The sequence below is a fragment of the Eptesicus fuscus genome, chromosome 7 (assembly GCF_027574615.1).
Source record: "Eptesicus fuscus isolate TK198812 chromosome 7, DD_ASM_mEF_20220401, whole genome shotgun sequence".
Classification (NCBI taxonomy): domain Eukaryota; kingdom Metazoa; phylum Chordata; class Mammalia; order Chiroptera; family Vespertilionidae; genus Eptesicus; species Eptesicus fuscus.
This window is the reverse complement of record NC_072479.1, coordinates 60,801,688-60,825,612: the sequence shown is the minus strand read 5'-3', so window position 1 is coordinate 60,825,612 and position 23,925 is coordinate 60,801,688. Positions and strand designations below refer to the sequence as shown.

Sequence of the window (23,925 nt, the reverse complement as noted above, 5' to 3'; positions counted from 1 at the left end):
TATTATCAGCAACCTTGACCCATAAAAATGTGAAATTTAAAAATAGATTATATTAAGGAGTTATTATATTGCAAAGTAATTCCAAATATTGTCAAAAACATTCACCTTAGGAACCATTTAATAACAAATTTCTCTTGTATGGTTTACATAGTGTTCATCTCATAAACAATTTATATGAAACTTCAGAAACACACCTTTGTTTCTTCTCAACTTAAATATGTCTATATTGGAGTCAGTTCACTGCAAACACTTATTGAGTTCCCACTATGTGCCCAGTAATATACTAAAAATGATAAAGAGGTTAAATATATATATATATATGACATAACCTTACCATTATCCCAATAGTTTGTATTTTGGAAATGCCTTAAGAGTTTATTTACTCCAGCTCTATATTTTCAGGAGGAATTCAGATCTACAAAGGTTTTCCTCAAGAAGTAAAATTCATTGGAGTAATTACTCCCAGCACCTGTGAAATATATAGTACTATTTATTCAATAATCTTTTTGAGCATTTACTATTTGAAGTCATTGTACTAGACTCAGCAGGTGATGAGAAAATGAACTGGAGACTCTCTCTCCTCCAGGAGCTTCGGGTTAAGGAGGGAAATAATAGAAGACAATGTTAAATTACTTAGGTTCAAAAGTTGAATTTCAAAAGATACGTCATAGTTGCCAGGAAGCAAAATCTCAACAAATTGAGAAAATGTTCTGGAGAATGGCAATTTTACAGTTTATTTTATACATTAGACTCAAAGTAGAAGCCATAAGGGGGTTCACATGAAATTTACTGGAGAAAGCAAAGTGTGGAAATCTCTAAGATTGGATAAAGAGTAAAATGGAGAGAAACATCTTTTACATTGGTGGGTATAGGATAGTTAACAATTCACATTTACAGCACCGAGAGATGGTATTCAGGAACAACATAACAATGAGGGATTCTGTGGCCTCTATTCTGATGCCCTGAGGGTCTGGAAAAGGAGATTACTCTGACATTCCAAAGAGAAAAAAAAACAACACAAAAAAACACCAGAAACAACCCAGAGGTATGTTATCTTAGATTCAAAAAGGCCATAGACAGGCTTACTCAAATAAAGACTGATCTTTGTCAAGGAAGCTACAGGCCTAGGACCTGCCAGGAGCCCCTTTTAGTTAGGAATTCTTATGTTCAGACCATCTGATATGGTTACTGTTAGTCTCTGAGTTTGTAGGGCCTATGATGCTGGCCTCCTCTTTGCTTATCAGGTTTAGTATGTGGCTCCTTTTTTGTTCATATATATCAAGTGTGTGTGTGGTTTATGTCCCTTTAATCAGATTTGCTTGCCCATGAATGAAAAGCCACTAGGTATAGGAAATACACCCAGCTGGTGGTCTTGTCCTACAATTTCTTTTGAATTTGTATAGATTATTTATTTTTATTTATTGATTTTAGAGAAAAAGAGAGACAGCGACAGAGAGAGACATTGATTCATTGTTCCACTTATTTATGCATTTATTGGTTGATTTTTGTATTGGTTGACAGGAAATTAAACCCTCAACCTTGGCGTGTTGGGACCTCACTCTAAGCAACTGAGCCACCGGCAAGGGCTAGATTTTTCTTATTTTCCCTCAACTTTCCTGCTTTTCCCATTCTCATTTTTCTCTGTACCTAATACTCTCCTCAGACTCCCTTTGCTCTGATGACCCATTTGGACCTACTTCTGTGTTTTGAACTCAGCAGTATCCCATGGAAAAAATTCCGATGTTCAACTTCTGCCTTTAAGCATTAAGGCCTCAGATAAGAGCTATATCTAACTCCTCCAGCTTTCCCACTAAAGAGGAAGTATCAAACATACACCTTCCCTATTAGCCCCATTGGGATCTCCCTTCCTCCATTTTTGTCTTCTCTCTGCCTGCTTCCCTATTATAGTTCCTCTTTCCTTCTTATCTCCCTCCTTCTTTTCATTTCTTCCAAGAAAATTTGCACACACTGTGTCAGGCATTATCAACAAAATAGATACATTGCCCACCCTCATGAAATTTACAGTCTTGTGGGAGTAAGGTAGTAATCAACACATACATCTAAAACCCTAAGCAACCCTTCAACTGGTTGACCATTGGATCGGTCGCTATGATGCGCACTGACCACCAGGGGGCAGACACTCAACACAGGAGCTGCCCCCTGGTGGTCAGTGAGCTCCCACAGCAGGAGTGCCGCTAATCTGACTGATAGGTGCCAGACACCAGGCTGATGGCTGGTGAGCACAGCTGTGGTGGTGCAAGCCTTTCCCGCTGCAACTGCGGCAGCTCGGGCAGCCACAGCGGGGCTGGGATGATGGGGAGCAGGGCTCAGGCTCCTCCCCAGCTGCCTGCTGCTTTGCGCACTACTACATCCCCCTCCCCCCCTCCCCCCGCAGGGGTCCCAGATTGCGAGAGGGCACAGGCCAGGCTGAGGGACCCCACCAGTGCACGAATCCGGTGGTTAGATAATTAGAATGGTGCTAGGTTGCCCTGGCTCGTTCGACTCAATGGATAAAGCGTTGGCCTGCGGACTGAAGGGTCCCGGGTTCGATTCCAGTCAAGGGCACATGCCTGGGCTGCGGGCTCGATCCCCAGTGTGGGGCATGCAGGAGGCAGCCAGTCAGTGATTATCTATCATCATTGATGTTTCTATCTCTCTTTCCCTCCCCTTTCCTCTCTGAAATCAATAAAAATATATATTTTTTTAAAAAGAATGGTGCTAGGCCAATGAAGGAAAATAATACCTTCCGTGTAATCAAAGTATAAAAGGGTACCTAATCTGGACTGAGAAGTAAGAAAAACCCTTTCTCAGGAAGACCTGAGAGATGAGTATGCATTAGCCAGGCAAAGAAGGAAGAAGAGTCTTCTGAAAAAAGGGACAGTGAGCTCTGAAATGAAAAGGAGTTTGGCTCATTGGAGGAGTAGAGAAGGACCATATGACATGAGTGAGAGGAAGAGTAGCTGGAGAGTGAACTATAAAAATTGTATTAGCCCTGGCCGGTTTGACTCAGTGGATAGAGCGTCGGCCTGCGAACTGAAAGGTCCCAGGTCCTATTCCAGTCAAGGGCATGTGCCCAGGTTGCGGGCTTGATCCCCAGTGGGGAGCATGCAGGAGGCAGCCAATCTGTGGTTCTCTCTCATCATAGATGTTTCTATCTCTCTCTCTCCCTCTCTGAAATCAATAAAAAAAAATATATATATTTTTAAAAAATTGTATTAGTGCCCGGCCACTGTGGCTCAGTGGTTGGGTGTCAACCAGGAGGTCATGGTTTGATTCCCTGTCAGGGCACATGTCCAAGTTTTGGGCTCAGTCCTCAGCAGGAGACAGCTGATGGATTATTCTCTCTCATCATTAATGTTTCTATCCATTTCTCCCTTTCTCTCTCTGAAATCAGTAAGAATATATTAAGAAAAAAAATTGTATTAGAGCCAAATCATAATATACCTTCTAGGTCTTACAGTTCCCGAGCTGTGGGAAATCGCTAAAGAGTGACAGGATCTTCAAAGAGGGTCATATTTGTGTTTTTGAAAGGCCATTTTGGCTCCTGGGTTGAGGATGGATTGGAAGGGGCAAAAGTAGTTACCTGCTGTGGTGGGAATGCCATTGCCTTGCTCCATTTCTTGAATCTAGGCAATGCAATTCTATTGGCAGAGGTGAGCCCAGAGCTACTGACGCCAAAACACCCCAAAATCCTGGCCCAATGTCCCTCTGCTGCTGTTGCCAGCCTGAAAAAAAAAAAAAAAAAAAGAACCACATAGGGACTCCCTGCAGGATGTCTGTTCCTTGCTCTAAGTCAGTGGTTCTCAACCTTTCTAATGCCGCGACCCTTTAATACAGTTCCTCATGTTGTGGTGACCCCCAATCATAAAATTATTTTCGTTGCTACTTCATAACTGTAATTTTGCTACTGTTATGAATTGTAATGTAAATATCTGGGTTTTCTGATGGTCTTAGGAGACTCTGCTAGCGACCCACAGGTTGAGATCTGCTGCTGTAGAGCCTAAGACCATCGGAAAACACAGATATTTACATTACAATTCATAACAGTAGCAAAATTACAGTTATGAAGTAGCAATGAAAATAATTTTATGGTTGGGGGTCACCACAACATGAGGAACTGTATTAAAGGGTCGCAGCATTAGAAAGGTTGAGAACCACTGCCTAAGTGAAGCTATGTATGGAGAAGCTGGCAAAGTGGAAAACATTTTGTTTCTAGTCATACACCTGGCAGGGAAGCAGCTACAGCTGCTATTTTCTCCAACTCCCTGCCAATCAGTATAGACAAAGCATGTCAAACTCTCGGCCCGCGGGCCACATGCGGCCCACAACAAATATTTTTGTGGCCTAGCCAATATAACAGTATGTAAGAAACATTTTAATAAAAATTTCTTAACTTAATTTTTACAATATCCTGTTATACATAATTATTAATAACGAACTACAACGTTCGCTAATGCCTGATTACTATAATCATGTTTCATTTATTTCCCTTACTTGCCTTATGCGCAGGCACACCATTTCTCTCTACTAATATTAGCAAAGAATATTTTAGCATCCGATTGCCACATCATTAGTCTTGGACTGACTTGTTTGGTGTGCACAACAGGAACTATTTCACTTTCGGAGAACAAGAAAAATATGTTTATTTGCGTTACACTTATTAATTTATGCAGTTATTCAGTGTCTGGTAAGTTAATGTTCAAGAAAAAATACTAATTTTTATTAAAATGTTCCATGATTTTATGTTAACAATTACTCATTTATTTCAGCCCTTAGTATTCAGCATGTCTCTATCGAAATAAACCTACTTTTCTATGAAAATTGAAGCTTTTCTTTTTTTGCGGCCCACATAAACTTCAACCTTGTTTATTTGGCCTGTGTTAGCCTTTGAGTTTGACATGCTTGGCATAGGCAGTTTCTGGCCAATAGAGGATCAACTTCCAACATAAGGAAGGCATTTGATCTTGCATTGGAGCACAGCAAAGGAGTGAGTCACCTAGGCCCATAACCTTTGCAAAGAAAGGTGGTTAGCATTCTCAGATAGCCACTCATGGGGGACAACTACCTCCAGGACAAAGGTTCAGGGGCAGTTTTGTGGGCCAGGCTCTGGACCAGCAGATCCAACTGCTATCAAAAGTCTCTCCTGCTCTGGCTGGGTAGCTCAGTTGGTTAGAGCATTGTCCCGATATGCCAAGATTGTGAGTTTGATCCCCCATCCGGGCTCATACAAGGAGCAACCAATGAATGCATAAATAAGTGGAATAACAAATGGATATTTATCTTTCTCTCTTCCCTTCCCTCTCTCTCCCCTCATCTCTCTAAGCATGTCCTTGGCTGAGGATTAAAAATAAATAATTTTTTAAAAATCCTCTCCTATGCATGAACCTCTCCTATTCACTGATGAGCAACAGGCCTTGGTTGGTAACCTGTGACTCTTGAGAAGACTACTTTCTGGGCTGCAAATGGAGGATCATGCCAAGATAGTAATGTTACACCCATCTGCCATCTGTGCCACAGCTTCTCCCCGGAAGCACAAGACCTTACTATCATATCCTTTATTTCATACAGGCTACCTGTCATCAGCATTGCCCATGCCCCCACCATCTTCTGATCCTTTGACAGTGTACTCATACATAGGTGGTTTATGCAGATTGGGATGCAAAGTTACCCTAATATTGTGAGTGCAACTGATAAGTAGAGATGATTGCTCCCTGTAGCCCAAGTTCTTCCTAAGCAGGTACATAAGATTCCCCATACATAGATGCAATGTTATAGTGATCCAAGAACCTGCATTTTTGTTGAAGGAAAATCAATGGAGTTCTTTCTCTACCAAGATGACCTTAATCTCAACCTTGAGCTTCTGACCCCAATCTTCCAGAACCAGCTCCAGAGAACTTGGGTTTTCCTAGAGCTAAAACTCCCAGGACTCATATTAGTAACTAGAGGCCCAGTGCACAAAATTTGTGCATGGGGGGTGGGTCCCCTCAGCCCAGCCTGGACCCTCTCCAATCCGGGACCCTTCGGGATGTCCAACTGCTGGCTTTGGCCTGATACCTGGGATCGGGCCGAAACCGGCAGTCGGACATTTCTCTCATAATCCAGGACTGCTGGCTCCTAACTGCTCACCTGCATGCCTACCTGATCTCCCCTAACTGCCCACCCTGCTGGCCTGATCACTCCCAACTGCCCCCCTACCCGCCGGCCTGGTCATCCCTTAGTGCCCCCCCTGCCAGCCTGGTTGCCCACAACTGCCCCCCCTGTCAGCCTGGTCACCCCCAACTGCCCCACCCCCACCAGCCTGGTTGCCCACAACTGCCCCCCCCCCACCAGCCTGGTCGCCCCCAACTGCCCCCCCACCAGCCTGGTTGCCCCCAACTGCCCGCCCCCCCGGCCAGCCTGGTTGCCCCCAACTGCCCCCCCCCCAGCCAGCCTGTTTGCCCCTAACTGCCCCCCCCCCTGCTGGCCTGGTCACCCCTCACTGCTCCCCCTGCTGGCCTGGTCGCCCCCAACACTCCCCCCTCGCTGGCCTGGTCACCCCCAACTGCCCCCCCCTGCTGGCCTGGTCACCCCTCACTGCCCTCCTCTGCCAGCCTGGTCGCCCCACGCAGCCTGCTGGTCAGTCCTTTGGTTGTCCCTCACTAACCCCCCTGCCAGCCTGGTCGCCCCATGCAGCCTGCTGGTCAGTCGTTTGGTCATCCCTCACTAACCCCCCTGCCAGCCTTGTCACCCCACGCAGCCTGCTATTCGGTTGTTACTGTGAGGGCGTCATGACCAATTTGCATATTACCTTTTTATTAGTATAGATGTCAATTGAATTTGGAAGATAATTGAGTGGATAATGTTTTCTTCTAGTCAAATCTGCAAGGATACCAGTAGACCTGTGGAACACTTATCTTTCATCAATTAATAGAGATGATCTTATATTTCCTCTTGGACCATGGTACTCTGGGCAATCCCCTATTACACTACCTCTCAATTAACCCAGGAAAATGTATTTAAGAGCATAGAGGTATATTCCTTGGCCCATATGCTTACTAAACAGCTAAGCCTTCCACATTAGTCTTGATGAGATTTTAGCGGATCTGAAGTAGAAGACTCCCAGGATTGTCTTACAAAATGATTATTTATCGTCTCTGCTCTGATATCCCCAAAAGTTTACTTCTTTAAGGAAAGAAAAAGATTATGTTCCAAGCTGAAGGCTGCATACCTCAGCTAAAGAGTTTGTTTACCTCTGCCCTAATCAAAACTTGAAGTAGTGCCTTTGACCTGCAGTAGGGATTGTCTTATTACCTGTGATCTCTTCCCTGAGCTAGCTTTCTCAAGAAGTTGGTACTAATTGGTGGAAATGACTCCTTAGGAGCCATCCAGGCCTTTGAGACATGTAGATTATCCTTCAAGTGAAGGTGTTCTTGGACCTCCATAACCTGGAACAGTGGTTCTCAAATATTACTGTGTATCAGAATCACCTGCAGGGCTTGTTACCCACACGGCTGCACCCCACCCCCAGAGTTTCTGATTCAGTAGATCCCAGATAGGCCCAAGATTTGCTTTTCTGACAAGTATTCAGGTGATACTTAATCTACTGGACTGGACTGAGAACCATTGTCTTAATCCAGAGCTCTTTGTCAGTAATTTTGATATTAGTGGCTGGTGGAGGCTGTTGTCTCCAGGAGTCATCCCTTCCCAGTTAGAGCTAAAGATGACTCTCCAGTGCAGGCAATGGTTTTATAACTATGCCCAAGGTCTGTCCTCGGGGAGCTTTCAGTCTAGTGGTGGAAGACAGTCTATGAGGCCAGCATTACTATTATACTAAAACCAAAGACATCACAAGAAAAGAAAACTACATATCAACATCTGTTATGAACATAAACACAAAAATCCTCAAAATATTAGCAATCAAATCCAAAAGTATAAAAAGAATTATCCGTGATGACCAAGGGGATTTATCTCAGGTATGCAAGGCTGGCTCAACATTCAAAAATCAATTGATATAATCCATCATGTAAACAAAGCAAAATAGAAAAATCACTTGATCGTATCAATAGATGCAGAAAAGGCATTTGATAAATTCAACACAAAATCATAACAAATTCTCAGTAAACTAGAAATATAGGGGAACTGTCTCAACTTGCTAAAGATTACAGAAAATTTACAGCCAACATCATACTTACTGGTGAAAAATTTGAAGCTTTTCCACTAAGATCAGGTATAGGGCAAAGATCAGGTACATCACTCCTTTTCAACATTTTATTGGAAGTCCTTGCTAATTCAATAATGCAATAAAATGAAATAAAAAGTGTACAGATTGAGAAGGAAGACATTAAACTGTTTTTTTCCACAGATGATATGATCATCTATGTAGAAATTCTATAGCAAGTTTGCATGATAGGTTAATATGTAAAAGTCAATTGCTTTCCTATATACCAGTGGTTCTCAACCTTTCTAATGCCGCGACCCTTTAATACAGTTCCTCATGTTGTGGTGACCCCCAATCATAAAATTATTTTCGTTGCTACTTCATAACTGTAATTTTGCTACTGTTATGAATTGTAATGTAAATATCTGTGTTTTCCAATGGTCTTAGGCTCTACAGCAGCAGTTCTCAACCTGTGGGTTGCTAGCAGGGTCGCCTAAGACCATCGGAAAACACAGATATTTACATTACGATTCATAACAGTAGCAAAATTACAGTTATGAAGTAGCAACAAAAATAATTTTATGGTTGGGGTCACCACAACATGAGGAACTGTATTAAAGGGTTGCAGCTTTAGAAAGGTTGAGAACCACTGCTATATATAAAAAATGAACAAGTGGAATTATAAACTAAAAACACAAATACCATTTTATTAGCAGCCCAAAAGTGAAATAATTAGGCATAAATTTAACAACATATATGAGATTTTTATGAAGAAAACTACAAAACTGATGAATGAAATAAAATAAATGCATCCTATATAATAAAACCCTAATATGCAAATCGACCGAACAGCAGAACAACTGGCGGAATGACCAGTCTCTATGAGGTGCACTGGTCACCAGGGGGCAGACGCTCAATGCAGGAGCTGCCCCCAGCCTGCAGGCCCCGAATGGCAGTGGTGGTGGAGGACGGGGCCAGCAAGCAGGCGGCACCAGGCCAGCCAAGGCAGGTGCCAGCAGGGGCCCTCCAATCGCCCCGCCAGTCGCCCCACAGATCGGCCCTATCACCGGCCAGGCCTAGGGACCCTACCCATGCACGAATTTTATGCACCAGGCCTCTAGTAAATACATAAATACATAAATAAATTCCATGTTCATAGATAGGAAGACTCAATATTGTCTAGAAGTCAGTTCTTCTCAACTTGATCTACAGATTCAATGCAATCCCAGTCAAAATCCCAGAAAGTCATTTTATGGATATCAACAAACTAATTCTAAAGCTTATATGGAATAGCCAAGACAATATTGAAGGAAAACTAAGTTGGAGACCTGATACTATCCAACTTCAAGATTTACTATAGAGCTACAGTAGTCAAAACAGTGTGGTACCGTTAAAAGAATAAATAAATAGAGCAGTGGAACAGAATAGAGAGCCCAGCCACAGACCCACATAAATACAGGCAACTATTCTTTGACAAAGGAGCCAAGGCAATACAATGGAGCAAAGATAGTCATTCCAACAAATGGTGTTGGAACAATTAGACATGTGCACAAAAATAAATGAATCCAGATATAGAACTCCCACCCTTCACAAAAACTAACTCAAAACACGTCATAGACTTCATGTAAAATGCAGAACTACAAACTTCTAGAAGATAACATAGGCGAAAACCTAAATGACCTTGGGTTGATGATGCCTTTTTACATACAACATCAAAGACATGTTCCATGAAAGAAATAATAGATGAGTACAACTTCATTAAAATTAAAGTATACAATGTAATTTTTTTTACTATATTCATAGAATTGTGCAGTCACTCTAAGTTTAGGACATTTTCATCATCCAAAAAAACAAAATCCTTTACTCATTGGCAGTTACTCCTTGTTTCCCTGAAGCCTTGCATAATATAACTGCTAATCTACTTTCTATCTCTATAGATTTGCCTATTCTGGACATTTCATATCAACAGAATTATATATGTGGTTTTTTTGTGACTGGTTTCTTCCACTTCGCATAATGTTTTCAAGGCTCATCTATGTTGTAGCATGTATTAGTACTTCATTCTTTTAATTGCCAAGTAACATTCTATTGTACAGATAGGACACATTTTATTTATCCACTCGTCAGTTGATGGACATGTGGGCTGCTTCCTTTTTTTTTTTTTTGTCTATTATGAATAAAATTGCTAATGAGCATCCTCCATGTTTAACATTTTGAGAAACTGCCAACTTGTTTTCCATATTGGCTAATCTACAAAGATTTTAATTTCTCCACATGCTCTTCAACATTTGTTTTCCTTTTTTAAAAATATATTTTTAAAAATAAATTTCAGAGAGAGGAAGGGAGAGGGCGAGAGATAGAAACATCAATGATGAGAGAGAATCATTGATACATGCCCCACACTGGGGATGGAGCCCGCAACCTGGGCATATACCCTGACAGGGAATCAAACCGTCACCTCCTGGTTCACAGGTCAATGCTCTCCTTTTTTTTTTTTAAATCCTCGCCCAAGGATATTTTTACATTGATTTTTAGAGAGTGGAAGAGAGATGGAAAGATAGAGAGAATGTCAATGTGAGAGAAGCACATCAATTGGTTGCCTCCTGCATGAGCCCTGACCAGGGCCTGGGCCAGGAAGGAGCCTGCAACTGACGTACGTGCCCTTGACCGGAATCAAACCTAGGACCCTTTGTCCTTAGGCTGACACACTATCCACTGAGTCAAACAGGCTAGGGCTCCCTTTTTTTTTTTTTTTTCTTTCTAATAGCCATCCTAATAGGTATAAAAGGGAATCTCATTGTGGTTTTGATTTGCATTTCCCTAACAATTAGTGATGTTGAGAACCTTTCCATGTGTTTATTGATTATTTGCATATCCTCTTTAGAGAAATGTCTATTCAAACACTTGCCCATTTATTTTAATATCAGAACTTTTTTCTATTACAATGAACAGAATATACTTTTTATATTAATAACTAGAGGCTCAGTGCATGAAATTTGTGCATGGGTGGTGGTGGTGGTGTGTGTCCCTCAGCCCAGCCTGCACCCTCTTCAATCTGGGACCCCTTGAGGGCAGTCGAACATCCCTCTCATAATCCAGGACTGCTGGCTCCCAACCGCTCGCCTGCCTGCCTGCCTGATTGCCCCTAAACACTCCCCTGCCAGCCTGATCGATGCCTAACTGCTCCCCTGCTGACCCAATTGCCCCTAACTGCCCTCCTCTGCCAGCCTGGTCCCCCCCAACTGCCCTCCCCTGCCAGCCTGGTCCCTCCCAACTGCCCTCCCTTGCAGGCCTGGTCCCTCCCAACTGCCCTCCCCTGCTGGCCTGATCGCCCACAACTGCCCTCCCCTGCTGGCCATCTTGTGTCCACATGGGGGCGGCCATCTTTGACCACATGGGGGTGGCCATCTTGTGTGTTGGAGTGATGGTCAATTTGCATATTACCTCTTTATTCAATAGGATTTTATTTGTTAGAGCAATTTTAGGCTCACAGAAAATAGAGCAGATTGTACAATTTCCATATATCCTCACTTCTCTGTTTGGTCTCCCCTATGATTAGCATCTTGCACTAGTGTGGTACATTTGTTACAATTGATGAACCAATATTGATACATTATTATTGACTAAAGCTCATAGTTTACATTAAAGTTTACTCTATGTATTGTACAGTTCTGTGAGTTTGACAGAGTCATGGTGTAAGTGTAATCATCATTATAACATCATACAGATTAACTTCACTGCTCTAAAAATCCCCTGTGCTGGACCTATTTATCCTTCCCTCTGTACTCCAAGCCCTTGTCAACTACTAATCTTTTTACTCTCTGTGTAGTCTTGCCTTTTCCACAATGTAATGTAGTTGGAATCATACAGTATATACCATTTTCAGACTGGCTCTTTTTACTAAGCAATATGTATTTAAGTTTCTTTTATTCTTTTCTTGGCTCAATGGGTCATATCAAGGGCGGGGGGAGGTCTTGCCTCTTGGTATTCCCATTCCTAGCTAGACTGTCTGTATTTTCTCTTTTTATTGCTGAATATTTCATTGTATGGATGCACCACAGTTTGTGTATCCATTTACCTTTTAGGGGACATTTTGGTTGCTTACAGTTTTTTGCAATTAGGAATGAAGCTGCTATAAACATTCATGTTCATGTTTTTGTGTGAATGTACTTTTCAACTCATTTGGATAATCACTGGATCGTGTGATAAGATTATATTTAGCTTTGTAAGAAACTGCCAAACTGTCTTTTAAAGTGACTTGACCAGTTTGCATTTTTACCAATGAAGAATGAGAATTGCAGCCACATTCTTGTCAGTACTTGGTATTGTCAGGGTTTTTGTTTTTTTTAGCCATTGTAACAGGTTGTAGTATCTCACCAATTTAATTCGCAGTTCCCAAATGACTTATGATATTAAGCATTGTTTTATATGTTTATTTGACATCTCTGTCTTCTCTGGTGAGGTATGTGTTCAGATCTTTTACCCATTTTTTAAACTGGGTTATTACCTTTTTTAAAAAAATACTTTTTTATTGATTTCAGAGCAGTAGGGAGGGAGAGACAGAAACATCAATGATGAGAGAGAATCATTGATCGGCTGCCTCCTGAACCCCCCGACTGGGGACCCAGCCAGCAACCCCGCATGTGCTCTTGACGGGAATTGAACCTGGGGCCCTTCAGTCCGCAAGCCGACACTCTATCTACTGAGCCAAACTATCTAGGATGTGTCATTAACTCTTTATTATTGAGTTGCAAGAGTTACTTATAGATTCTGGATATCCATCAGTCCCTTCTCAGATATATGATTTGCAAAGTTTTTCTCTCCTTCTATGAGTTGTCTTTTTAATTTTTTGAGGGTAACATGTGCAGCACAAAAGTTAATTTTGTGTCGTCAATGGCGTTATCTCCTAATGACTTGCATTCCTATCATTTGTGGCCAGAGGGTGTAGGGGCAGCAAAAGTAAGCTAGACTGGGCTGTAGAAACCGCCAGAAAAGGGACGGCTGGGGCGAGGCACTGACGCAAAGACATGAGTGGAGCAGAGGAAGGAGTAAAGGGGATCTGAGTAAAAGATGCACCTCTTGCTCTGGGAGTACTTGACCAATGTTCCCAGGGGGGACCCTGTTTGCTTTGTAGCCCAACAGATACGCTGGCTTCACCGCCAGAACCCTGCACCCTCTCCTGCTGCAGACTTGGGACAGGGTCATCCCGGCAGGGCTCTTGTCTGTTGCTACTCCCATCCGTCGCTGACCTTTCTGTATTTCTCTGAGACAGGGAAACGCACATGTAAAGGGAGTGTTTGAGGTCCCTCTATCTATAGTAAATACCAGTGTTTAATGTTCCTCAAGGGCTGGGACGCTGCTTCATTTATCTTTTCATCTCTCAGCACCTAAAACCTGGCACACAGCCTTCCAGTAAGTGTTCGTTCACAGTGACAGAGGTGGGGGACCATAGATAGGGCCAGAGGGAGGGCTTGCAGTTTGTTGCTGAGGATGCTTGAATGCAGTACGTCTCGGAGAGTCTCTGCTGACAACAAGGGAAGCAACTAAATAATTTCTGATTCCTACTGTCTACAGGAGCTGATGGCTCCCGAGATAGATACGGGGGCCCGAGAACGCCCTGGAGAGTGAAGAAACTAAAGCCCTGGTCACATCTGAGCTGCGTTCACAGGGGGAGAGGGAGGAGGAGGAGGAGAGAGGCGAGCAGGAGGGGGCGGGGCCTCTTGGCCGGCCTCTGCCAGTGGAGGGTGGGAAGCCTCTCCTCCTTCCCCTCCCCGGTGCCTCCACCTGGCTCCTCCCCTTGTTCGCCAAGCTCCCCTCCCCCCTTCTCCAAGGACAGTGTGCAAGCAAGCCGCGTCCGGGAAGAGCTAGAACAAAAAGGCAAGAGGGGCCCTTGGGTAACCAGCGAGGGGGAAAGCTGAGAGCGACGTGGAAATGAACGCTCTGGGAGGAGGCGGTGGGGAGGACGGAAAGGAGCAGCGGGGAAAGAAGAGGTGGTGTGGCATCGGAAGCCAGAGGGGGGATGGGTAGAGCAGTCATGAGGAACCCTAAGCCCCTGGGCTCACGTCCCTCGGCTCCCACACACAGCCCGTTCCCCGGGAATCAGGGATGGGTGGAAGGTGCTTGGACCTTGTTGCTCTTGGCTGGTAGGCTCCTCTCCTGGCACCCATCCAATTCAAATCAGTGCACCTCCGATGCTGACTCTTATTTCCTCCCTCCTGCTTCTCTACACACGTGATTGTATGTTTAGGTTTGAGTATTTCTTCATGTTTACGTATGTGGCACTGTGGATCTGTAAAGGATGCTTATAGTTGAATCTGCGTGCATTTCTGCGTCCTGTCCCTGTGTAACTGTCTTAGACATGCAGAATAATCGGAGCAGGTTTTTGTGTGATCAGCACCACTAACCTCCTTGCTATGGTGAATTCTCTCCCTCACTGAAGCCTCCAGGTGTGGGTTTCTATGCCCCAGGAGCTCCCAGAGTGAATGAGGGAGAAAACAGCGTAGGGGAAAAGGGATCGGCATACTCACGTTTTGGTCTTTTCTTTACAAATTTTTACCTTCCTATTTGCACCAGCCACTTAGTCTTTCATTTTCTGAGAACAGTAGACATTTGGACATGAACGCTAAATAGGAGATTGTCTCTGTCCACATGTTTATATTTCTTTCAGCATCTGGTTTCTTTGGTCCTTTTTGCGTCTGTATGTGTTAGAAGTACAGATCACATGAAGCTGTGTCTGTATCTGAACATATTTAACATGTTTCATATATTTGTGTGCATTTTGTGTTGTTCGTCAGTTCACTAATGCTTTCAACAAGTATTTATTGAACTTCTGTTATGTGCATAGACTTCGCTAGACTTTGGCAGGCTGTGGGAGAGTTTTAGGAAATGGACATGATCCCTCCCTGGGTGAGTTTTTAGTCTAGTCAGGGAAAATGACTTTAGTAATCATCTAGTTCAGGGGGCTGTAAACTTTCTCAATAAAAAGACAGATGGTAAATATTTTAGGCTATTCAGGGCATCTGGTCTCTGTTGCAATAATCTACTCTCTTGTTGTAGCACAAAAGCACCCATAGATGATACATGAAAGAATGAGAGTGGTATGGACACTGAAATTACAATTTTATATAATTTCCACATGTCATGAAATTGTTTTTTTCAACCGTTTTAAAATGAGAAGGGCTAGATTTGGCCTAGGGGTTGTAATTTGCTAACCCCTGATCTAGTCTAACCTTCTTTTCAATAAATAATACGCAATTAAAATACTACAGATAGTAGTAGTTAAGTGCCACAGGAATGATCCAGGTCCAGACAATATGTTACTAGAGGAGGTCCAAAAAGGACCCTTCCTTGACCTGTGGTCATCGGTGAAGGCTAAATAGGTTTGATAGGGATGCGACTAAGATGAGTCTTAAATGATGGAGCAGTATATTGACCTGTGGAAAAGGCCCACAGATCAATAAGGAACTGTATTGCCTTCTGGAAAAGGAATGCAGTGTGTCCAGGCACAGAAGTGGGGAGGAGAAAAGCATTGTTCAGGTGATGATGAAACAGAATTCGTGGGAGCAAAGGTTCAAGCTCCAGGCAAGGGGTAGATCTTGGAAGTTTTGAATGCCAACCCAAGAAGTCTGGACTTATCTGTCAGCACTGATTATATGAAGTATGTCTGTGAATCTGTGTCTCTTAATAACACCCTGTGTGTATGTATGTCTTCATGAGTCTCATTGCATGCATTTTATTGGCAAGTGTGTGGATCTGTGTTTACGTGTGTGACCTATATCTTTATCGGCAGTTACCCCATTTTCCCAGATGCACAGCAGAAACATGATTTGTGCTAAAAGGTCTCACCCTCTGTTCATGTGAATGAATCTTCTCTCCACTGAGGCCTCAGAGGTCTGTGACCTTCCATGGAGGTTTATTTTGTGTCTCCAATAGAGCGGACAAAGGAAACACAAGCAGAGGGAGACAAGCTATTGTGGTGGGCAATTCAGATGGAAAGAGGCAGTGAGGATAGACGAGGCCGGAGTGATAATAAGAAGGGAGAATAGACCCAGCCAGTTTGGCTCAGTGGATAGAGCATCGGCCTGCGGCCCAAAGGGTCCCGGGTTTGATTCGGGTCAAGGGCACGTACCTTGGTTGCAGGCGCCTCCCTGCCCCAGGCTCTGGTCAGGGTTCGTGCAGGAGGCAACCAGTCGATGTGTTTCTCTCACATCAATGTTTCTCTCTGACTTTCCCTCTCTCTTCCATTCTCTCTAAAAATCAATGGAAAAATATCCTCAGATGGGGATTAACAAAAAAAAAAAAACAAAAAGAAGGGAGAAAAATAGGATTTGGTAACTTTTGATTCTGAGAGTAAGGAGGAAATAAATTTTAAAATATAAGATTTTAGCCTGTATAACTGGGAGAATGATGATTCCATTGGCATCTTATGGACACAAAAGTATGTCTTGCATGTTCCTTTGAGAGGGATAAGCCCTAAAGACAAAAATATGAAGGTGCTCACAAGTTGTGTGCACATATCTGTGTATGTGTGACAGTGATTTTGTGTTATTCTTCCCCTTTGATCTTATGTAGTGTGAGGGGCAAGGGCTGAAGACAAAGGATCAAGAGATGTTCAGGAGGTGAAGAGCCTCAGAGGGACTGGAAAAACCATAGAAAGTCCCTAATTATATAATGACAGGAGAAGATTTGACTTTGGGTGGTGGGTACATGGTGCAATATACAGATCTTGTAACATAGAAACCCACACCTGAAATGTGTATGTTCATGTTGACCAATGTCACCCCAATACATTTAATAAATAAATATTTTTAAAAAATAATAATAAAAAGAAAGTCCCTAACCATTCCTGAGCCTGACACTGTTAACATGCCCAAGCTTTAATGCACCTTTAAACCTTAAAGTCCAGTTCCCACTTAGCCCAATTCCATAACAACCCAGCCCTAATCTTAACCATAATCCAACCAATCTTCGCTTTTCTGCTTTCACTTTGCTGGGTCTCATCTGATTCCTATGCTCTGCAACAGCCCTTCCCTTCATTAAAAGGAAGGATCCCTAAGGCTAACTTAACTTTCTCCTTCCTTTTTCATTTCTGCCCAGTCAATCGCTCTTCTCCTTGACCTTTGCTTATTCTACAAATAGGCTCCAATTGGCAGGATCAGCCAGGACTTTTGCGGTCTCAGGCTTGATGACTGTGACATTTCAGCTCGTCACTCTGGGGGTGTGCGCCTCTCTTTTGGAAGAAGTTCAAGCTCTCAGGCTGCAAAGCCCAGACTCCGTTTAGTGAGAGAGCCTGACTGAAGTGGCCGTATCCAGTCTAACAGCCATTTCCAGAGCTCATAGCACCTTGATCCAGCTGTGTCTTAACTGATTACTATTTGCATTCTAGACTGGATCATGACCCATGAAGAGCATCATGCAGCCAAAACCCTGGGGATCGGCAAAGCCATCGCCGTGTTAACCTCTGGTGGAGATGCCCAAGGTAAGGAGGAGGGCCCTGCTTGGTTAGAGACAAAAACATGGCTGATGGGCCCCCTTGAGCTTCTTGACTCCCCTTAGCCTATAGAATGAACTATCCTCCTGTTACAGATTCACGCTGGAATCTTGGGTTTTCCTAAAAATCCCGCAACTGCTTTGGATTTTATTTTCTCTACTTTTATTTACCTAAATCTTCAAAAAACTTCTTTCCAAATTTCTCTGAAGATGTGGGTCCATTTGAGTCCATTGGTACCTAAAAGACGGATGTTGTCTCAAAGAACATTGGAAAGAAAGAGACTGATGATATAAAATGATTGAGGAGGCAAGTAGATAGATTCACTTCAAGTACCGTGGAAATGTTGGGAAAAGGAGGAGACCCAGAATTGGCATTTGGTGGGCTCCAGCTAGAGCTTCAGGATTAACTCTGATGTCTACAGAATTTCTGCACTGACCAGGGTCAGGCACCTCACTCTTACAGCACATGTCCTTCTACTAGGCAGAGTTCTGCTCCATTCTCTGTTTTCTCTGGCCTTCCTCCCCTTCCATCCCTTTAGCCCTTGAACACACAGAACAGCAGCAGTTATTCAGTGCAGATGCATGGTGGGGGTGGGCAGTGGGCAGAAAGCCAGAGGGAACCCATTTCTGAGTAGCATTTAAGAAAAATCAGGTATATGGAAAATGAAGTGGGAGATAGGGGATGTGTGATTTATTTTACTTTTTCCCCTCCTTTGATGATCTTGTATATGCTAATTTAATACCTTGAAGAGAGGCAGAATCTCTTTGAAAGGGACACCAGGACACGGAGACTGTGATGAGAAAGAGAAGGAAAGAGATTTCAGCTAGTGTCCCCTTCCTCTGTACCACTCTCCCTAGGCTTTCCGATACTTTGTGGTAAGCACACACTTTGTATAGAGCCCTGTCTTGTATGTTGTAAAGAAGGTGATTTCCTTTGGGAACTTACAGTTTAATGAGAAAAGATGTCATACATTACTAGAATGCCTATGTGTAGGACACATAAATAGCCATTATCAAGTGTGCTTAACCCAGTAGAATCTACTTATACGATGAAAAGATAGGATTGACCAGGGAAAACTTCACAAAGATAGATTTCAAGAAACTGAACTCTTCATTCAGCTAAAGTGCTTAGAACAGTGCCTGGTACATAGTACGTACTCACTAAATGTATTACTAATTAAATAAAGTGAATAATTGAGCACCTGCCGTGTGCCAAGCAGGATGCTAAGCACTAAGGCTATATTAATGAAGAAGTCACACATTATCTTTGCGTAATTGTCCTTCTTGTTAGTATGCTAGACTTTAAGCATCTTTTAAAACTAACATTTATTTAGTTATAGTTGGATATATATTATGAATAGGAGAATGCTAGGATGAGGAAGCTGAGGAAGGGGGGCACAGAAGCCCAACTTTAGGAATAGTGGGAAGATTAGAATGCAGAGCCCAAGTTGAGGCTATAGAGACTGTTGACCTGGCTCCTGCCACTTCACTCTTCTCTCCTGGAAAGAATCCTGTGCCAATACTGAGCTCTTCAACATAAACTTTGAGTGTTGATCCTAAAACTTGGGTAGGATGGCCTGTAGAATGGATCAAATTGTAGGAAATGAGTAAAAGTGATGACCTGGTAAAAGTACCAAGTAAGTCACCCAGAGTTGTGAAATTATGAAAAAGAAGATCTCTCTGGAAAGGGAAAGAGGTAAGAGGGAAAAAAAGGTTTAGGATTTAACGTGGGTCTAAGAGCAACAGAGCCCTTCCGGCATCTGATCCTGAGCAGAGAGACCCTCTTATTCTAGAGATGACCATCACCTGTGTTAAACCTGTGTGAAGGGAAGGGTCATCTTCTGTGAAGGCAGGGGCTATTGACAGGCTGATTTCTGGAAGGCCCACCTAGGACAAGGCCCAGGGGATTCTATGACAGAATCAGTGTACCCAGGGAGCTATCTCACTGTGAGTCCACATAACATCACAGGTGCATAGCAGTAGGCACCGAGAGTGGTGGAGGATGAAATTCTAGGGAGACAAGGAAGCAAAGCAGAAAAGTCACAGTAGAGCTGAGAGGTCCCAACTGAAGGAGCAGCTCAGATGCAGAGGCGGCCTGGCCACGGATAAGTTTAATGGTGCCTATTCTCTCAGGGAGAGAACACAGAAGTGTGTTTTCCCTGGAGGCTAGGGCTCTGTAAAATCCATGGAAGTCATAGCTCTGTCACTCTCTGAGCCTTAGCAAAGCTAATAACCTCTTAAAGTAGAAGAGTGGTCAGGAGTGAGGAGACATCCTGAGCTCAAAAGTTGGGCTGATTAGATACCAAATCCTAATTCTCTTCCCATCCCTGCCCCCCTAAACCATGCCACAGTTGGCCTTAGGAAATCGGCATGGCTATCGGAAAGGACCTCAGTCATCTGCTCTTGCCCTCTGTCTTCAGACCGACAGTCCATTTAATTAATTTATTTCATAATTATTATTATATTTTTTAATCCTCACTCGAGGAAAGGGGATATTTCCCCCCCCCCCCATTTATTTCTAGAGAGAGTGGAAGGAAGGGGCGAAGGAGAGAGAGAGAGAGAGAGAGAGAGAGAGAGAGAGAGAGAGAGAGAAAGAAACATGAAGTAAGAGAGACACATCGATTGGTTGCCTCCCGTTTGCATCCTGCCCAGGGCCAGGGATTGAACCTGCAACCGAGGTACGTGCCCTTGACTGGGAATCGAACCCAAGATTCTTCAAGTCTGTGGGCCAATGCTCTAACTACTGAGCAACCAGCCAGGGCCAGGCAGTTCATTTAAATGCATGTTCATTCTATTTTTACATGTTTACAGGAGCAGGGATTCTGTTCTCTCTCTGATTGCTATTCTAGGAGTTATAATTTTCAGTGACATATTCATCAGAAAGAGTAAGTCACATCTAACAAATATTTATTCCTTTTATTTGGAGTTTAATAATTTTTCTCTTATTCAAAGTTCAGTTAAGGTAGAAAGAAACATTTTAGCTTCTGCTTTAAAAAAGATAGTGATCAAGTCATATATTAGTTTTATTTCTATCTTGTAGAGAACCATCACCCATAGTTCTTCCCAAAGCCTCTTTCCAACAGGCTGTAATTGGAGACTCTAAAAAATTGCATGCTTCTGATGTTCTCCAGAGCCCCTCCTAGCTGTACCCAGAATACCCCCTGGCTGTTGCCTGTAATCTTATCCTTCATCTTGCTTCTAATAGGTCAGACAGCTGCTCATAGAGAGTTATTTAGGACAACATGGAACAGCCAAGGGGAGCCTGGCCAAGACTGGCCTGGGGCCAGAATAGGCCAATGAGTTTGGATAGCAGAGTCCAAAGAATTACTGGGACTCTGTAGTATAAACAATCTATACATCCTGGTCTGTGATTTCTAGGGGACTAGGAGTTTGAGACAGGTCCAGGGACACAAAAAGGGTCCTAAAACTTGATTTCTAAGAAAACACTCAGCTATCCCATTTAGAAGCAGGAAAGATGACCTCTAGAGGTTGGTAGGGTTGAGGTAAGAAGAAGGCAGAGGGAGGAGAGAAGAGAAAGAATCTTCTGGGATTTTTCTTCTGCCCAATGGACTTGGATAGTTTGTGCCCACCATCTTTTGTTTCCTTTACACTTAAAACCTTTTACTTATTTATTTATTTTAAAATAAATTATTATTGATTTCAGAGAGGAAGGGAGAGGGAGAAAGAAATAAAAAACATCACTGTAGAGAGAGAATCACTAATTGGCTGCCTCCTGCACGCCCCCACTGGGGATTGAGCCCACAACCCCCGCATGTGCCCTGACGGATAATCGAACCCTGACCTCCTGGTTCATAGGTTAACGTTCAACCACTGAGCCACACAGGCCAGGCACACACAGGCTTTTCTTAAAGCTTCTGAGAAGCCCCCTCCCTTCACAGACTTTTCAGTTTTGATTCCTTCAATCTGAGTGTGTTAACTCTGACCTCTAGCCTTCACGGGGCTTTGCTTCAGTGATGTCGTAAATAAGCTTTGATATCAGTGCTCACCAATGATCTCTTGTTGGCATGCCCAACCTTGTGGTTGTTATTTTAATTATCAGAAGCATTAGACACTATTCCCACATCTTAAAACTGTCCCCTATGGCTTCGAAGACATTGCTAAGTCCTGGTCTCCTTTTGTCTTTCTAGTTGCTCCTTAGAGTTTCCTTCATGGATTCCTCATCCCCTGCCCATTCCTTCAATGTTGGTTCTCCTCAGGGTTTCTTTCCTGGCCCTTTTCCCTTCTAATTCTTCGTATTCTCTTGAGACAGTCTCTTCCAAGTTCACATGATGTCCCACAGGAACTCAACTCAAAATATGAGTGTAGCATCCCCACCCCTATCTTCCCAAATCAAAACCTGCCTCTGCTCAGTTAACTGCATGACAGTTTTACCCTTTGTGAAAGTCAGTCATGGGCATTTCCTCTTCTTCCACAAAACTTTGAAATCTAATCACATTGCTGATTAGATGTAAGTCCTATTGCTTCTGTTTCCTGGGTGTCTCCTGTCCAGTATCTCTGTTTTGTAACAAATATCACTCTCACAGTCTAGAACCTCATCACTTTTTGTCTGGGCTATCTGATGGCCATCCAATCCTGGTGTCATCCATCTTTTTCAGTCTGTCCTCCACACTGCCAGAGCCATCTCCTGATATGTCGATCTCATCCTGTCCCTGTACTCTCACAGTGCTTCAATGATTCTCCATAGTCTGTACCTTTTTTTTTGGTCACAAACCCTTTTAAGAATCAAATGAAAGCTGTGGACCTTCTCCCAGAAGAAGTGCTCATGCCGGCAAAACCATTACCCATGGATCCTTAGTCAAACACTGGCCTACAGAATGAAGGCCACTTTCTCATACAGCTTACAGGTGCCTGCCCACCTGTGTGGCTTCATCGCTCACCACTTCCTGTTTTATATTTTATTTTTTATAATACTGAATTACCTAAGGTTATTCCTTGAAACTTGCCTTTATTTGTGTTATTCTCCCTGCCTGGAACATTTCCCCCCAAATTGTCCACCTGATAAAAAGATTAAATGGAAATTGTCCTTTAGGTCTCAGCACAAATGATCTTTCCTATACAGCCTTCCCAGACTTCCTCCTAGCAGCTGAAATGCTCCTTCTCCTTGTTCCCACTGCACTTTGTACAAATCTCCTTCATAGGGACCCATATTGTCACCATATTATAATTCTTCACAGGTCTTGAGGACCATTACCAAGCCCTTTATCTCTGCATCCCCTAACTCTGTGTTCTTCTCTGCTGTATCCCCAGCGCCTACATAGTGCCAGGAACATGATATATATTCACTAAATATTTGTTCAATGAGTGAATGGACCTCCAATATGATTTGGAGCTTACAGCCATATTAGCCTAAAAAAAACAAAACAACAACTAGAAGCAGACATTCTGGTCTTTTTGATTCTCTTCCTTTCCAGAGAGCTTTGGGTTATGCAGCAGTGTGTGATGGATTTTAGTCTAGTGCTGCAGATGTTTCCATCACTGGCTTCTCTAGTGCTCAGTGGTAGATGGTATTTCCCCAGGTAGGGTTAAGGAGCATGCAACTAGATTTTAGATTGAAACAAAAATACATACTGGAATATCTTGAATAAGAAGTTGATCTCTTATGACGCTATGATTCCTTGAACATCACCTTGAGTCCCTCCTCACATTATAAGCCAGAGAATCTCAACTGTGTGGTACACATTGGAACATACACCAACTCAAATGACACTAAAAAGCTGTATATGTATGGAGACAGGTCACTGAGCCTCAGAGAGTCATGTCTTTGTCCTGAAAAGCCTACCAAAGCTGGGTGTATGTCTAGATTCAGTGCAGAAGGCAAAAAACAAACAAACCTAGGACAGCCATTGAGATTAGGAGGACATAGCATGGAGGTCGGTAGTGTTGGTTTAAGCATTTTAGGACTTGGATTCAAATCTGAGCTTTTTAAGAGTACTAGCTCTGTGACCTTGACCTCTTGGAACTTCAGTTTCCAAAATTTGTAAAATGGAGGCAACTCCAGGGTTGTGAATAGGATTAATTGAGATGATGTTTGATAAGCACTTAGTGGTGTCTAACACAATAAGCATTCAAGATTATTATTCCCCAGATTGCCCTGGCAAGGAAAGATAGGATTTGGGGGGAGGGAAAATGAGGGGGGTATCTGGAGCTACATTAACATTGAGACTTGGCTGAGAGGAATACTCTAGATTTAGAAAAAAGCCTAGCCCAGCCAGTGTGGCTCAGTGGTTGAGCATCAGCCTATGAACCAGAAGGTCATGGTTCGATTTCCCATCAGGGCA

The 23,925-nt window shown here is 43.1% G+C and overlaps 1 protein-coding gene across 4 annotated transcripts in view; it reads left to right on the top strand.

Moving 5' to 3' along the window:
- PFKM (phosphofructokinase, muscle) overlaps nt 1-23,925 on the top strand; it is a 44,023-nt gene that overhangs the window by 2,238 nt on the left and 17,860 nt on the right. For 3 of the 4 annotated variants that reach the window (XM_054719126.1, XM_054719125.1, XM_008140607.3), the window contains exon 4: nt 17,523-17,615. In XM_054719126.1, the coding sequence (XP_054575101.1) occupies nt 17,523-17,615 (93 nt within the window). Of the gene's footprint in view, nt 1-13,957; nt 14,015-17,522; nt 17,616-23,925 lie in introns of those variants that run through there. The other variant, XM_028144264.2, reaches the window with a different exon arrangement.